Source organism: Dermacentor silvarum, chromosome 9 (genome assembly GCF_013339745.2).
Source record: "Dermacentor silvarum isolate Dsil-2018 chromosome 9, BIME_Dsil_1.4, whole genome shotgun sequence".
Taxonomy (NCBI): domain Eukaryota; kingdom Metazoa; phylum Arthropoda; class Arachnida; order Ixodida; family Ixodidae; genus Dermacentor; species Dermacentor silvarum.
This window is the reverse complement of record NC_051162.1, coordinates 120549269-120567378: the sequence shown is the minus strand read 5'-3', so window position 1 is coordinate 120567378 and position 18110 is coordinate 120549269. Positions and strand designations below refer to the sequence as shown.

Genomic DNA, 18110 nt, shown 5'->3' with positions numbered 1-18110 from the left:
GTTGAGCACGTATTTCCAAAAATTCAGTGCTAACCTCGGCATCGCAACACCTTCACGCAATATCTGTTAGCAGCAAACGTTTCAACAGCACAGTTTCAGGCGCGTTTTCCTTGCATTAGAAAACGTCAGCTTAAAGGACGCGAAGGAATGATAAATAGTTACATCTTTAAATCTTTATAATAATGTTGCTGAATTTGATAATTAGACCTGCGGACGGTACTTGCGAGATTAACCAGAGCATGCACGGAGTCTTTTCAAGATAGCACACGTTAACCGCCTGCGTGCATCGGCTCCATTGAGGGTGGACGCTTTCATTACCTCGACTTATGCGACGCTTTCTGGTTGTGCTATACAGGAAACCGCGAATTAATAAACTATGATTAGCGGGGAATCTGCGAACGCGGAAGATGTCCATAAATAATTCAAGGACACTTCCACTCTAGCTGACATCAACGTAACGTTACGTTACGTAACGTTACGTAACGAACGTTACGTAGATGTCACTACGTAGGTGTTTGTTGTCTTGATAACCACTTGAACCATGTTGGTATAAATGTTTTTCATTGAAGAGCGACACATACGCCAAGGAGTCATGCCACTGGGTTCGTGACACTGGGGTCATGACACTGGGGTCATTGGGTGTGCGCCACTAAGTATGAGCCACTCCTCAATGCACTATCCCAGTGGCACATACCAAGCGGCCCCAGTTTAGATTGGACTTTCGTCGCAATGAGCCCACGAAAACGAGCAGACACAGGCTAAAAAAAAACTCGACTGACTGACTGACTAAGAAGAACGCTTCGCATTCAATGAGCTGCCCTACGAAATGGTTGGTCAGCAACAAACACGCACCGAGCTTTTTAATCGCTGTGGGCCGCCCCTTCAGCTGCATGACTTCGTCGACAGATATGAAGTCAAGGTTGCAGGCCCTGGCTTCTTTTCTGTCTGCGTTGTAGCCGATCATGCAGCCCCGAAAGGTCGGCTTTACAACGTGCGGCAGCCTGTCCAGAGAGACAACAGCAAAATAAGGTTAACTGACTTATGGTACATCGTAGCCTCTGAGATCGGGGGCAAAATACGGGAGGCAAAATATGTGTGCTAGCTCAGTGACTATACCATCACACGTACACCTTTCCTTGAACTGGCCTTCAGTCACGGGAGTAAGGCACAACGAAAAGGGTGACTTCTAAATGACTTCTAAAACACATTCTTAATTCACTAATTGCAAATCCTTCAGAGCTAAAGCTTGCGCGGGCAGTTAACACACAAGCCAACCATTTGGTGTGTCCGTCAGATGACGTCGGTCATGCTGTTCAAGCTATGGCAACATTCTTAATAACTTTACCTTTGGTAAACACTATTTTCTGGCCCCGTACTATCGTGAGCAATATGAGCTCGAACACGCGAGCGCGTGGAAAATAGCCTCGAACCCTACATCGGCCGATTTGCAGCGGCCGCTTTTGGAAACAAATTGGAAAGGGCGCCGCGCTTCCGCTGGCTGTTCACACTCCCGCCTCGATATCATTGCTGCAAAACGATAGCTTGTAGCATGTCACTGGCCGCTAGCGGTGATATCAATTCACATCAACGCGCTCAGCTACATCAAATGACCCATCAGGCTATGCAGCTATTGAGATATCGGCTGTGACGCAGACTGCCATAATGCACAGGTCATGCTTGTATTAAATCTAGGCGGTGTTGGCTGAGCGTTCGGATACGCCTCTTTTATCATTTTTTTTTGTACGCTAGCGAAGCGGGGGTGCCAACAGTTAGTGGAAGAGCCCCCCTCCTTTCCCATCCGGTTTCGGCAGCGCCATCCACGTATGACGCTATCTAGGTTTCGAGGCTATTTTCCACGCGCTCCCGTGTTCGAGCTCATATTGCTCACGATAGTACCTACGCGTTGTATTATTCGTTTAACTTCAGATTAACACGTAGCTTTTGCATTGCATCCAACCCTTGTGTCGTCATTAATCACGTGTGTGAAAACGATCAACTGGGCACTCGTAAGAAAGAGTTCATAACGCTCTAGAGCACTTGCATACGTAATTTGTTGCAAAGGTCGTAATTGAGCCCACACGCGTTTAAACTTTTCCTGCGCATTACCCATAACCTGCCCCTTATTTTCGGCAAATATAAGCGAGATGCTTGGTCTAGTTCGCCGACGACTCCAGAGAAGCCAACTAATAAGTTTGTATGACGCCTTAAAATAGGTAAAAAACACACTTGGGCCAAGAGTGAGAAATTTCGCCACCCATTAAACATAAGGTCCCCCCTACTCTTACCTAAATTGAAGCTGGTATCTTGTGCACTTATTTTAGGAGTCTGGGAAACGTTGCGAAAAAACGGCAGTGTGGCACTCTGAAACACTTCAATAAGTAACTTTCTACAAATGTTGCAATTAATCTAGACAGATTAGACAATTACTGCTCGTCCGTCGCAACATGCTTCCTACTTCAATGAATAGGAACACTGTCCCTCGCATAGGTCAACGAAGAAACAAATTAAAAGAAACTACATGTCTTGTATATCGCATAAAAATTGGAAGAAGGCGAGTATTTAGTAATTACTTTTCAAAGAACTTAATTAGCCTAAAGACTTCAAGCTTACGGTATACGCAGACTTGTTCAAGATACTTCAAAAATCTATTTAAGATAAGTAGCTGAGTATTGTGCGAAACGTATTGTTGTAGCTTACGAAATGTTCAATTCAGAAAAGTATTTGAGTACAGTATTACATGCTCATAAAAAAGTGTTTTGTTACTTTGAAGATACTTACAAGATACGCGTTATTGCGAAGTTAGAAAGGCACAACAAAACGGCGTACTGCCAAAAAGCTTTATTTGCGTGCAAGCCGTAATGCTTTTCAACGTTTTCGGCGGACAGCTTTCCTCTGTTCTTAATATGTGATGCCCTATTCTGAAAAGGTGCTCAACAGTGTCGCTTGACGGGACGGTGACATTATGTCGCAGGAAGAGTTCAAGACGCGCAGGGTACTCCAATACAACTCTGCCTTCCTTTGACTCATATTCACACAGGTGCGCCGACAACACGTGAGCAGCTGAAACTCTGTTTTCTCTTGCAGGTGTCTCGTGCCCTGTAATAAAGGCTTGCTTGTTTGTAGATTTCAATTTCTGCACTGCAACCGGCCAATGCTGGTAGTCAGATGTTCGAAACTTAGTCACCCGGCGTTTATGGACACATATTTCGGCGATGTCCATAACTGCTGGTGTCACCCAGGCTACTGCAATATTTGGAAACTCGCAGTTCTGCCGTCTAAGATGATTACTGCCCTATGCAGCTAGGCTGGGCGATTAAAAAGGGAAGCTGTACAAAGAAGATTTGGCGGTGACAGCTTATAATGGCCAACCCGCGATAGCTTCCGCCCACTTCAACCACATTAGACCACAACCCGCGAATTCGAGCCTATGCCCCCTCCCCTTTGCACAAATTCAAAATAAAACTAAGTGTTCCCCCCCCCCCCCCTTCTTTCTTCGACACTCACTAGGCTTTTCACATTCCACAGCCGTAGCCATACACTGCAAATTATTGCTGCCATTTCGACGTGACCGACGAAAGCCTCCTTTAGAACTGGGAAAGCCTGTGCAGCACACACTCGGGAAACATTCCCGCCGCACGGTTCAGATTTAGCGGCGAAACTGCAGCAATTTGCTCAGGACTGCCTGTGAGCTATGCTCGGCACCGCTGCCCCGCTACATTTTAGCTTTGTCAGCCAAATTTCAACCATAATCTGCTACCCCGGAGTAAGCAATCATTGCTTGTTGCTGAGTGCTGCACGGAAACCATGCTCGGTACAAGATATCATGCCCACAATGTCAAATCTAGAAAATGACGCGCACACACATACACACACTTCAAAATCTGCCTACTTCCTTAAAATCAAAATATGTCAAAATCAAGATCTGCCTGCAGCGCAACCTACCCTTAGAAATATTTTCTCAAAGTATATATTTCGTGAGTGATCTAGCTTTGTTTCTGAAAACTGCGGAATCTGGCATACAACGTTTTCGAGCGCTTATAGGGTTCTAGCGTCGCATTCAGAGCTTCGCTGTAAAAGTAAGGAATGTTGTTGGGCTAGTCGGTTCATACATTCAGCAATATATTTAAACTGCGCCTCTATGTTTCTGTTCACGTCTTCTCTTTCTTCGCGCAGTTTAAATATTTTGCTGATTCGCTGTAAAACAACGAGGACACCGCAGGACACATTGAGCACATTGACACAGGATTGTAGGTTCAATATATCTTGTGGCGTCATCATGGTTTTCCACAACACAACTCGCTTTTGACGAGAGGCAGAGGTGTGGTCGTTAGACACAGGATTGCCTTCAAAAACCCGTTGGCGAATTGCATTATGCCCTCAACACAACCAGATAAAGTGCTGCAGGTTAGATTGTTCTTACCGATACCATCCACCATAGCGACATGTCTTGTCTCGTCTTGGTATGTGCGGGCTCGCATTAGCGTTATGCCTAGAGGCCTGCAGTGCCCATCGCGCTGGTTCATACGGTGGTCGGTCACGTGATAAATCTTCGACTCGAGGTGCGTTTGAAAATGCGTGGGTGCAGCATCCAATGTAGATCCGCTTACTTGATGACGCCTTTAAGACGCTTGTACTTCTTGAAGTCGTAGTCCTTGAGCAAGACCAGCAGGTCGACCATCTCCAGGAATCTGCGGCGTTTCTTGGCCGCCGCGCCGAGCACAGCGTTGACGCATTCGTACAGCTCCTCCTCGCCGATCCTTTGCAGCAAACTGGGCACACGAGGTATTAAGAAGCATCTGATATGACGTTTCTAGAAGACTTGGTTGAAGGGACGTTAACGGCATATTCGGGTGGTCTTTTCAGAGTGATCTAGCCCTGCTACGAACGTGTTGAAAAAAAGCTTTAGAGCTGTATTATGACAACAACCAGGTATGGAAGTGATGGTCCCGCTTCCTTGTCCCCAGATGAGCCCGCTTGGGCTAGCACTAACGATTAGTTGCTCCTTTACGTTACACTTTGCAGCATGGCCAGAACACTCACAAATGACCCCGCGAATATGCCATAAATAGCGCATCCACGTAACGGACGAATTCGCAGACGACTGTCAACCCGTGAGCACTACCTACAACTAAAGACGTCTGCATGTCCTCCTCTCCGCAGCAGCTACGAACTGTTCTTGGCTTTCGTTCTGTTTCGGTTTGTGATAAGACAGGTGCATACGTGGCCGGTTTTCGCACAAGCATATCATCATTGCCCGCGCGCACTATAAACGGCGTGTCTCAATAAACACCAGTCGACAACATGGCGAATATTACCGACACGCACGTTCCCCACATCCTCGCTGTACAGTCACATCTACTCAGACATTTTCACACCACAATACAAAGCGTGCGGGGCGGCTCGCCCCGATCTCGACCACATTATCTGGGCCTGTTCCGCAGCGACACACACCATTAAACACAGCACCAACACTACATCTAAAATCACCACGCCCAATAAGTGGGAGGCTGTGCTGCTCAGCTCATGCCCGGAGGACCAACTCTGGGCAGTCCGGCTGGCCGACGACGCTGCCAAGACTGCAGGTGTGGCCACCACCTGAGGAAGAGGGGTTCCGGTGGGGCTAGTCTCTTGGCCCCCGCCTCCCTTGACCCCAGCAAGGACAATCAATAAAGTTTCGTCTCTGTCTTCGAAAAGTAGAATGAGTCGTCGTAGTTGAGCGCCAATGTGCGTGTTTTACGCCTTACACAATGTGTTTTACACCTTTGAGACAGCATAAACGAGTGACCAGTGGCTAAGAGAGTGCGCTCTAGGTCGTGTCAATGCTATCGAATGCAACACGGGTCCGCGCGGTTGGTTCAACCGGCTCAGCCCAACTCAGCTGACCGGGGGAAGAGGCGCAAATATCGTCGCTATCCAAGCGGGCGCACCGCAGGCGGCCACCTGCACGACGCAGACGCCGTTATCTCTCGTTCACTTCTCTGCTTTGTCGCACCACGTGATCGGGCTTTGCGTGATGAAACATCATGGAGCCACGTTGCGTACATCTTGTTCGCGAACTCAAAAAGCTGCAGTTGTGATATCTCTTACGTGAAAAGTCATTATTCTCTATTAACATACGAATGCCGCAGTCAATAGCACGAAAAGTCCCATAAGGTTTGTAAGGTTCACCGAAAATTATATTAAATAACCTATTTTTTTATAAGAAATGATCGCTTCACACACAAATTTAAACACCACCCAAGAGCAATGCGAACTCAAGGAGCATTAATCATGAACAAAAGAAGTTTACGGCCCCAAAATATCGCGAAATGCGGTGATATACACAAGCCTCCACGGTGCCGTTGCACATGCATGGCCGCTCATTGTCATCTCTCGCGCGGCTCGTCGCAGCAAACCTTAGGTGCGAAATCTCTGACGGCTCAGCATAACGTCACGAAACATCAAAATGACGTTGACAAAACAGCCCTTCCTCTTACTCAAGTGGGTATTCCTTCAGTTAACAAGTAAACTAGTTGACACACCGCGTGCTTTATATAAATGTCACAACGTATCCGTGAAATTGCAAATACATTGTAGGGGTTCCTGTGCGTGACCGTCGACTTTATTTTTTAAGCACTAACATTGCAATATTGCTGTCGAGGACCAAAAAAAAAGATTATTTCGAGAAAGCCTACAGCACCACGTCACGTTTCATCTTGATGAAAGCGCTCAAATGTTTTTTTTTTTCCTCCTTTCATTCTCAGCTTCCGTTTTTCGGCACGAAGTTCAAAAAAATTGCTGGCTCTTCCGTAATCGAGAGTAGATGTAAGCATGAAATGGCTACCGGCAAAGCAGATTGGTTGGAAATCATACTAACCACAATCTTAAAATGGGTGTACTGCATGTTCGCAACGGCACACCCGACCCCACCACACCGCAGCTCGCCATACCGTACACTGGTCCGTATGGACGCTGCCAAGGTATACAAGAAGACCGGCCGAAGGCGGAACGACAGGCAGCGAAAGACACCAGGGAGGCAGAGCGCGCTGCCCAGCTATAAGAAGAAAAGCGCCTGAAGGAGGCGCTACGCAGCGTGGCGCCATCTCTTGAGGTGACGCAATATGTGCACCGCGGAACTCACGGACCGCTGGTGCTCAGAATACCACAGGCAACCCTGTCTCAGCGTCAAAAGAGGACAATCAAGTGTATGATGCCTGTATCTGCCTTTTGAACGTCGCTATTGGAAATGAGAAATAGAACTTCAGCGTGCTAGAGGTCACAGCTTCAGTGATATTCTGAACAAACATTAGGAAGTACTTGGAAGCAATACTTTTTGTAAATTGTTTGGGCAGTAACTATCGTATGTAATGCGGTCCTGTACAAATGGCTGGGGGCCAGAGACTACATTTTCTTAACTTTTGATTCGCTGCCCCGATGATCTCGTTTTGTTCTCGCAACGATGCCCAGATGTACTCGTTTGAATGCCCGGATAACGGCTCTGGCTTTTGGTTTAAGGTCACTTGAAGGTCGCCGACAACGGGAGCTAAAAGCGTTTCATGTTTAAAACCGTAACTTCTCTACAGCAAATCGTACAGCCAACATGACGGAATTGTAGAAAACACCTGCAGCAATGAGCTAGTACGGGTGAACGTATGTACGGTGACACAGAATATTGCTCGCACACACTATAGGTATACTGCCGCTTCGCGGTTCGATATAGTCTATAGACCCATATGAATAGCACATCCCTTTCTTTGAACACCAGCAGCCTTTCGTGAGCGCAGGGAACTAAAAAAGGCGTGCTAGTGGCAAAGCGCGGTCCGAAATTGCACAGTGTATGCAATGTGTCTCAGCTCACTTTTGTCAAGGTTTAAAAATTTGCCAAAACATACTAGGAGGACAGGCCGACATTCGAAGATCGGGAACATTGCTTTGACGGAAATCATGTCTAAAAATAGTGCCCCGGCGATGATCGTTGCGGAATAAGTGATGCCATCTATGTATAATGACTGCAGAGTGTAATCTGTAAACGCCAGTTGAAGTTAGCGCTCTGTCTAGTCTATTCATCTCATATGTTTGCATCACGACTTTTTTGTTACTTTTTTTTCTTTTTTTTTTTACTTCACTTAAGTTCGTCTTAGCTTTAGAACGCATTTGAAATGCGAGACACACGTGCCCCGATCCCATAGGAAAGACTGGAACGGCGCCCTTATGCGACTGCATTTCTATATACAACTCACGCCGAATTCGGTGGCGTAGGTAACTCCGGTTCTGGTTCAGGCTCTGTCGCAGAGGTTGTTGACTCTTCCTCACTCTCCTGAACCACGTCGGCACTGCACCATAAGGGAAGCGGTGGAGTACGAGGGAGAGAAAGAGGGAGAGAAAGAGGGAAGTTTAACGATACGAAATGCAGAGGTCGGCCTGAGGTATTATATTCATCTATCCAGGTACTCTGCATTGGGGGAAGGGGAAGAGGGAAAGAAAGAGGTGCATGATGGGTGACGATGACGAGAAGAGGAGGATGTAAAACATATGGCAAGCAATTTGGTATACTCGAAGCCGCAACAACATACGCGTTAGCAGCTTGGGCACCAAACCGAAACTAAACCGGAGCATTGCGATTCTTTAACATAATAAAACTAACCGTAACAAAACATAATAAGGCAGATCCGACGCATATGCTCAAAACCTATGTGAGGCGAAGGCTTGGTCAGGGGGTAAGCACTGCAATACTAAATTTGGTACATACAATATATTCTTGAGCGGAATAACAGCGCAAAATACGGATCCAGCTTTCTTGGACATCAGAGCTTAGTTCACGTGAGCGCCACCACGTGGCGTATTCACCTCCAACTTAAATTCAGACTTACCGTGGTGACGTAGTGATGACGCAAACGAAGAATTAAACCGAACTAAAAGCTGGCCTTGCTCACTTGGCCAAAAAAATTTTTCTTGCATTTCTCTCGCATTTACCGCTAAATCGCCACTGACTTCTAACGGCGGAACTGCCGGGCGTAATGTGTCTGCTGCATCCAGAAATATGGGCCGATCCTGGCGGTAGTACAGAAAGGGCCCAAGCGCAATGGCACATAGCCCCTGTGAATTAGCGAAGCTGAGCCTGGCTAAGTCTAGATAAGCATGATTGGGACTACTTAAGCTGTCAGTCATCGATAGCCAATCGATAGCCAATCAATAGCTAATCGATAATCGATAAAAAACTAGAAATTCTGGAAAATGCTGGGGATGACTTGGTAGTGCTTAGCCTAGCCCAAATACGAGGCCAATACCATGGGATAGCCAATCGATAGCCAATCAATAGCTAATTGATAATCAATCAATATTCAATAAATTCCGGAAAATTCTGGTGATGACTTGGTAGTACTTAGCCTAGCCCAAAAGCCAGGACTAGCTAGGTGCCCATCAGCTCCGCTGTCTCTTTAGCATTCCGCCTCCAGTGCAAGCTACGCAATTTTTTTTAATGCTACGAATTAACGCTCTGGGATAATCGTCGAAAGCGCTACGCGGCAACTTTTCTTCAGTCGGAACGAATTCTGTATTTGTTGGTAAGATTTAGCGTTCCAAAGTCGTACAGCGGCTATGAGAGACGCCGTTTCGGAAGGCTCTGGAGTTTGACCTATCGGTTTCGTGAATGTGCCCCGAATGCTATATTTACGAGCAAATTTCCTATCCGCATCCATGGGCTACCGCAGCAGCCGCAAAACGAGCAAAAATCTACTAAAGTATTAAGATGGACACATGAACAATTTTGTTTTGCACCTGCAAGCGTAAAGCACAACACAAGAACAGCGCGAACTCTGTGTCGTCATCCATTAGCACGCTATGACCGAAGATGCTTCCAATAAGTTACCTTTGCTGGCCCCCGGGCCAGGTACAACACCTTTAGGTAGGATATACACATTAGTTGCCGTTGCTTGTAAAAATACTGTCACGTGACTGTTATTCATGTGCCGGAAGGAACATCAATGCTCTATTTGAGATGATTGTGACATGCGGCATTTGTCTTTTCTGTAATTTCGGTCATGCTGCCGTTCCGCCTTTATACGCGTGCTAGGCCCGCAATGTTGACTAGCAGATATCGAAAACCAAAAAAGGCTACCCACGTACTCAGAGGCATCGTGCACAACAGCTTACACTTACTTGTATTCCAGAGTCATGCGATTGACAAAGACATCAATAGGTATGATGGCAGTTCGAGGAAGGTTAGAGTCGGTTCATGAGAAATTTGCTAGCATCCTTATGGGCAGTCGCCTGACCGTTGCCGGAGGCTGGCGTAAGCCACAGGACCAACATGATGCGCCTCTGGTCAACGCCTCACCTTATTTTGCACCATCAGGCATCAAGTGAACTCGTTCTACTGCCAATTTATATGCCTGGAAATTTGGCGAACCTGTCAACGTTATGGATTTTTTTTCTTTTTACCGTACAAAGTTACTGCTGTTATGAGATTACCAGCGATTTCACCTTTCCCATGATGTCCGTGTTTTTGTCGGCCTCTGTTCATATATTTGGGGTATTTTCGAAAGGTGTTGTAACCACGGCGCACACCAGACCATGCTGTTCAAAAAGTCATTTTATTATAGTGTTAGCATTCGGAGTGTCAAAATAGAAAAAAAAAGCGTGTCGTGTGTGTTTCAGCCGGGGTCTCGCCTTTGGAAGCGCATATTTGGAAACTAGCACTAGCATCGTGCTCATAAATCATTCCAAGTGTATACGGCTTGCTAACTCACCCGGCTCTAATTCGTAAATTGCATGATCTACCGTTAAGTAATTAGTTAAATGGCCAATTGTTAAAGTATTGTACTTCTTAGCACATTTCGATATATCGTGCAAATAATCTCCGCCTCTGCGAGTAATTAGGCTCAAGAAGCTAAACTCTGCTATCTGCCGCTGACCAGTTCTAAAACTTCTACCGATAAAGAAAAAATCCCCTACGTAGGTCAGCCCGTCAGTCATTCTTCTAGTCAGCAACTTTGCGCAGCCAATACGAGCACGAACAGTTTTGCACTAAAATCAGAAAGTCCAAAACAGTGTTCTGCAAAAATTTTAAACATATCTGTTTCCATTGACCGAGAAGACAAGAGTGCGGCCATCACCTGTAGGCCTAATTTGTGACCACGCTGACCCTAAGCGCATGATCCCAAACCGTACCTCGATAAAACCAGAAAAAAAGGCTGTCTCAGGTGTCAGAATATCATACAGGACTTTACAAAATTCAATATGCTGAAGCGCAGAGCCAGATCAGAACTGATAATGGAGAGTCTACGTACCTCATGCTGGAGCAAGACCACCCGAACGCGAAATATTCGATGAAAACGATGATGATGATGATGATGATGATGATGATGATGATGATGATGATGATGATGATGATGATGATGATGATGATGATGATGATGATGATGATGATGATGATGATGATGAGGAGGAGGAGGAGGAGGACCTTAACGTCTTTGGCACGTACCCACTCACGGGGATTGGCCAAGAGTCGGGCAGATTTTACATATGTGCTAAGTGAATAAATTTAGATAATCTATAAATTTCATGTATAAATCAAAGCGAGTAAATTTCACAACTCAGTGGACTGTCATTCAATATACATAGAACATGTTTTATGATCATAGCCCATATCACTTGTCATTCTCATTATTTTAGTGTCTATATATTTTACGCCATTTACAGCGTATGTTTTAGGCCTCTATACAGCCCATGTGCAATCACCATCTGCCATTTACCACTTCATAGACTACTTCATACTATCTTTCTTGGCGCTCTTTGGCCATCCCTGGCCCTTGCGCCAATAAAATCCATATATCATCATCATCATCATCATCATCATCATCATCATTCAATATATATAAAAGGAAAAAAAGTATGTATACTTATAAATGAGACAATAAGGGAAACATTAATTGAATGATATGATTAACAATGAAATCGGTTTGATTCAACAATGAATTTCTCTGTGGCGATGCATACATCCCCGTGTGAGTGTCCAAGCACAGAATCTCCGAAAGACAGCAATACCGGAGTCTTCAATGGCAGACCGAGCTGTCGCATTGTAATCTGCAATGTACTTTCTTCCCGGCGAGGAGAAACGACGGTAGTCCAGTAAGTAATGGTCGATTGTTTCTAATGCGTTGCAGAAATGGCAAAAAGGAAGAAAAAGGAAATGCGGAGTAAAGGGAACCTGAAGATGTATATTGAACTTGTTCTTCTTTATGCCCAGCGTACATATTGCTTATACCCACTACGGGGGATAGGCCAATTAATGGATGGATTATTACAAGTTATAACCAAAAATAAATCTTCAACTACTACTACCGCTTCAAACTTCAGCTGGTATAAAATAAGCGCTGGTAATTTTCCTAATTTTTGTTTTCGCTATTGCAACTTGACAAATCTGTTAAAAAAGAAATATTTCTTGCAGATATATTAGAGAAGTATTAAAAAAGTATGGAATCATTAACAAGGTAATATCTTCATGTTTTGCAGAGGTACTCATAAATGGATCGATAAACGTGTCCTATATGGCTTCAGACCAGCACCGATGCCTCAAGCAGGTATTCGCACTTGTACACTTTCATTATATAGCTAGAAAACTGTCATCATTGAACAACGGACATTCCAGGCGAAAAAAGTTGTCGCAGTTTCACCTGAAAGGCGAAGCATCAATTGCGATAGCAAATTTGTAGAGAGCTATACGGAGTAATGATAGTAGCTTTATCATAGCACCACTCACCTATTAGGATCCAACCTAACACAGAACCACATGATCATCTGGTGCCCGGGTCACATAGGACTCGATGGCAATGAGAGAGCGGACGGCGCAGCTCGTGCTTTTGTCAACCGAGCGGCTGACCACTCTTCAGAAAAACCCTTCTTACCGCGAGACATCCTTGAGTACCAACGGCGCGAGCGACGTAAGTACAGTCCACCACACCCTGATCTATCCGGGCGGGACTCTTACGACTGGCGCCGAATACAGACGCACACATATCCAAATCTTTATTTGAAACATGCCATTCACCCCACATTCTACAGCGCTCACTGTCCGTGGTGCGGAGGCCAGCCAACTCTAGCCCACATTACGTGGGATTGCCAGAACAGGCCACCCAAAATTAATACACCGCAAATAGCCGGCAAACTTTCCGGAAAGGAGCAGTGGGAGACTTGGCTCGCCAGCGAGGATCGGGAGATGCAACTAGCTCTCCTTGACCAGGCACGGCGGACCGCTCAAGCCAGTGGAGCCCTGGACTAGGGGCTCCACCCACCCGCTCCCTACACCTGTTATTTTATTGCGATAGCAATTATATGGACACTCAAAAGCAGATTTCTGCCGTCGGCGTCGCCGTCGCCGTCGCCGTGAGGTTCCGTATGACGTCAATGGAGATGAAATCGTCGCCGTGCGCCGAACGCTGTATGTGCGAGTGAAAGGGCGCGAGGGACGCGCGCTTTCACGGGAAGCGAACGCACGTCGGAGAGCAAACGCGCGTTCTGCGCCGTGCTCCCTGAAGGGCTGCAGAATTAAGCGTCTCTTTCCTCCTTTCCATATATAGAGAGCAAACGCAATTTGGCGCTGAGCCGTGCTCCCTCAAGGGCTGCAGAAGATAGCGCCAACCTTTCCCTTTCCCTCAAGAACCACTTACCAACGAAACGTCGCGCGAAAGGATCTGGGGGTCGGGAGTGAGGGAGGGAGGGAGGGGGGAGGGGAGGCGACGTTTAGCTGCGGCACCAAATACGCATTTATATAAAAACGCCGCGCGCGTTCGGTGCGAACGCGGGCAAAACGCCGACGGCGTCGACAACAGTTCTGCGCGTTGCTGGTACTGCTGCATGTCCAAGTTTATATACAGCTGATAAAACTACTATCATTACTCCGTATAGCTCTCTAATAATTTGCTATCGCAATTGGTGCTTCGCCTTTCGGGTGAAAGTGCGACAATTTTTTTTCCCTTCACTAGCTGCACTGTCACGAAGTTCTTGCTCTGTGCGTGTTTATATTTACTGTGATGAAATTAGTTTATAAATACTTAAGACAGGGGAAAAACGCGCCAAGGACGTCTTCGTGAGCCCTAATATCATTTTAATTGAGCACATCGCGTGTGTACCATTTCTGTCTCCTTGTCTAGAAGGGTACGGACGTGCTAGAGAACGACATCCACAGCTGCTTTTGCAGAAAATAGCACGCAAAGAGCACATGAAGCCGTCCGTCAACAGACCCGCATTATTCTAACGGCGACAAAAGTGCTTCCTACGTCGCAGAGGCGTTGGGGAAGACCCGTTGAGCCTACTGAGAGTGATAAACCTTCCATAAAACTTATCTACTGTCGAAAAGAACAAATACTAAAGCAAAGAATCCAGAGGTGAGCATAATTATCATCTCATCTCCCTACAAAACCATCTTTTTTTGGCAAAGGCTGCCAGAAAGTGTCTAGCTCACCCGGAAAAGCATAAATCAAGGAAGGCTGAAGAAAACGAAGGCAAAAGCACCTAATCAGTGCACGAGCATGTGAAGAAAAGGTTTTCTGCCAGTCAAACATGTTCTGAGGCAGCAATAATAACTTGAACCAAAGTGCTTGATATGCAAGTTGTGAAGACTTTGCATGAATTAAATGTGCAAGCTGCATAGGGGGTGTGCCCATACGTGGGCTATACTACAGTGCCTGATTTACAAGCGCTCGATTGTAGTAATCGTTCTTGGGTGGTCTCATTTTGCCAACACTAATAATTTTTATTTGATACTTATTAATTGCAGCGCCATAATTTTACTGACAAAGAAGACAATGACACACAAAAAAGGCAATGTGATTCCTTTTTTTGCCATTATTGATACAGATAAAGAACAGCATCAATTTACAAATTTCTGTCTGATTTTGTCTCGCCTTATTATAATTCGTGAAACCTTCTTTCTCCCAACCAGACGACATGTCGTCGAACCATCGATTTTTGAAAGGGGGTGGTGAGAAAGAATAATAAAATCCCAATAAATGAGAAAAAAATAAAACAAAAGAACCTCTCTCGTGCATACCTTACACGCCAGTAACCTCAACGCAAAGGTAAAACACTTATGCCGCTTTTCTCTCTTATTCTCTCTCTTTATCTTTTTCAGAATCTGAAAACTCTTTTTAATTCTCTCGATCGTTGTACAAAATAGCACCTCTTCCTCTCCGAATTCACTCTCTTTTTTCTGTCATTATAGTCTCTTCGGCTTCCTTTCAAGCTAACCTATGTGATTCACTTTCCACGAGACTAGCAACCCGTGGAATACCTACGTAAGTGACACTGCCGTCCGTAGCGGGAGATTTGAGTTCGTCAATTCGGTTTTCTTAAACCATGTCACCTCTCCCGATTAAAAAAAAAAAAAAAGAAAAACCTGGTGAGGTTTCTCCGAGGATAAGCTTACATTCTGGTTGTTGTGGCATTCAGTTGTTATGGCGTTCTACTACAGTTGATTTCCGAGGTCAATCCCAAGTCAAAGGCGCCCGTGCGCATTCCAATCCCGACAGAAAGCAAAAAAAGCTCTCGCACGGCTCAGTGGGTGAAAGTATGTCTCTCAGTTGGCAAAAATGAATCCGAAGCTCTCCCAAACAGTGTCCCTCGTAACCTACACAGCAGCTCCGTGACGTTCAAGGCCACAGTTTCATTTTCCGCGTTATTTTAGCATCCGTTTCAATAGTGTTCTATTAAGCGCAACTGCATGCAATCAAAACAGCAAAATCAAAGCGTGCGAGTGGTCTATAGTGCTCTTTATGCATGGCTGCCAGCAAGGATTCCGGTTTCGGCGGCTCCGAGACATGGAGTACACATGGAGCGCCTCTCACAGTAATTTGAACGCGGGTCCCATGGTCGACTTGAGGCTCAGGGCGTTGATGGTCTCCCATCTCTTTCCGATGCACCCCAGGAGTGCGGTCTCGGTCGCCTTGACATTCTCGGCCAGCTCGTCGGCGCTCATCTTCACGTGCCCCACGGAGATGCTGAACGACATCTCCTGCGCGAGACGTCATGAAAAAAAACAACGAAATCCTGACACCGTAGACAGAATTCGCCTACTTTTCACGTACTCTGGAACGCCTGAATGCAAGGAAAGTTTGATCCGTCAGATGTCATTACTAAAGTAAATTCAATTTGAATAAATTATGGCGCGTTGTCTGTACCTCCTGCTACGATCTATTTAGGTCTATCATTCGTGTTCGCTGTCGTTCTATAATACTGTTCTACTGTTTAATTTTGTAATATTTGCACGGTAGATTTTTTTCTTGCTAATTACTCCTACAATAGCCGTGAGTATGGTTGAAAATATTTTTTAAGATTTCAACGCAAGATATCACTTCTAAATGCACTGTGTCTGATCGAGATATCAGAGTAGCAGTAAGCTAAGAAATGTGATACCTCCACATACGAATGTGCTCTCATCTGACTCCTGTTACGAAACGGTAAAGTGTTAGCAGACAGGTCTGCCACGACATACTGCAATTAGAGGAGGAAGTGCCATCTGGTGTCATCATACGCAGAAGCTCGTCATTCGATCGAGTATACATAGACATTCGCCTTTTGTTTGTTCTTTTGTAGCGAAAGCTTCATGAAGCTACCTCGGGCAGCCGTCGGCGACTCGACAGTTTTCACCTTGAGAGCTAGAGATCAAACAACAAGAGAACATAAAGGCGCGTTTATAGTTCATCGGCACGCGGGCGAGCGTCATCAGACGCCGGGCGCGTCGGAGCACATTGGCCGCGCATTGGCCGCGCGTCCGGTTACGTTGGCGGCGCCAGTACGTCGAACCATCGGTTGAACTATAGCCGCTGTTGTTCTCGCCAACGTGACATAACGTGTGCGCGCGTTCACGCTACGCCGGACTATATTTAGGCCGTTACGGAGCCCTGAAAGGAGACATTGCCGCCGTTGCCCGAGTATAGTTGGGCGAAACCGCACCTCGGCCGCAGCTCGACAATGGGCCTAGCCAGGGCAGTGAAGCTTTCGCTATCAACCAGGGCTAACCAAAGCTAAACCACAGCAATTTTTATTGCGATAGCAATTATATGGACACTCCAAAGCAGATTTCTGCCGTCGCCGTCGCCGTTGCTGTCGCCGTCGCCGTCGCCGTCGCCGTGAGGTTCCGTATGACGTCAATGGAGATGAAATCGTCGCCGCGCGCCGCCGAACGCTGTATGTGCGAGTGAAAGGGCGCGAGGGACGCGCGCTTTCACGGGGAGTGAACGCACGGCGGAGAACAAACGCGCGTTCTGTGCCGTGCTCCCTTAAGGGCTGCAGAAGTAGGCGTCTCTTTCCTCCTTTACAATCACCATATATGTAGAGCAAACGCGCCTTCTTCTGACGCACGAATAGCCGTGGGGGGGGGGGGGGGGGGGGAGGGCAGGGAAGGGAGGCGACGTTTAGCTGCGGCACCAAGTGCCTATTTATATCAGAGGCTCCGGCAACAGTCACCAACGCCGCACGCATTTTGTACGAACGCGGGCAAAACGCCGACGGCGTCGACAACAGTGCTGTGTGTTGCCGGTGCTGCTGCATGTCCAAGTTTGTACAGCGGATAAAACTACTACACTCTAAAAACTAGGGAGAGTATCGCAGGAGTGAAGGGGCCGATTTACTCTTCAAAGCATTGTTTTACTCTCGCAAAATGACGGGGAGAGTGAAATGCATTGTTCACTCTATCCGCATCGAGTGAGTAAAATGTTATTTCTACTCTGCCCATCTGAGAGAGAGTAGAATGCCCGTTCCACTCTCGCGGCAACAGAGAGCAAAACGTAGTATATACTGCTGCTTAAACTGCATGAGGCTGGTTGGGAACATGGTGATGTATCGCTCACGCAGGTAGAGCAAAGAGCGCATCGTTTTTCTTGTAAGAGAAGAGGCATCCAGCGCGCAAACTGGTGCGGAGATCAGCGGACTACTTTTTGTTTCGGAGTCGCCCCCACCGCGCGCCCGCACAACATCGCGGAACAGCACAGCGCCGGAGAAAGGCGATCCGTTCAGCGGGCAGGCCCGGGCAGGCGGCGCGCGCCAAGGCCATCCAAGAAAACTCTTGTGCAAGCCACGTTTCACCGCCGCGAAAAGAGGACAGTCGTTCATCGTTCGTGGATTGAACAACAAAT

General features: G+C 46.5%; 2 protein-coding genes across 2 annotated transcripts in view; both read right to left on the bottom strand.

The window, feature by feature from the left end:
• Positions 1 to 18110, bottom strand: part of LOC125939896 (60S ribosomal protein L10a-2-like) — a 43862-nt gene that overhangs the window by 11955 nt on the left and 13797 nt on the right. The window contains exons 2-5 of the mRNA XM_049655418.1: positions 15822 to 15988; positions 8220 to 8312; positions 4608 to 4769; positions 853 to 1001 (exon numbers count right to left, since the gene is read on the bottom strand). Coding sequence (XP_049511375.1) covers positions 853 to 1001; positions 4608 to 4769; positions 8220 to 8312; positions 15822 to 15988 — 571 coding nt within the window. The remainder of the gene's footprint in view (positions 1 to 852; positions 1002 to 4607; positions 4770 to 8219; positions 8313 to 15821; positions 15989 to 18110) is intronic.
• The window catches only part of LOC119464963 (60S ribosomal protein L10a-2-like), a 49241-nt gene continuing 47057 nt past the window's right edge, over positions 15927 to 18110 (bottom strand). Inside the window, exon 6 of the mRNA XM_049655670.1 lies at positions 15927 to 15988. The gene's annotated coding sequence lies outside the window, so the exon portion shown is untranslated. The remainder of the gene's footprint in view (positions 15989 to 18110) is intronic.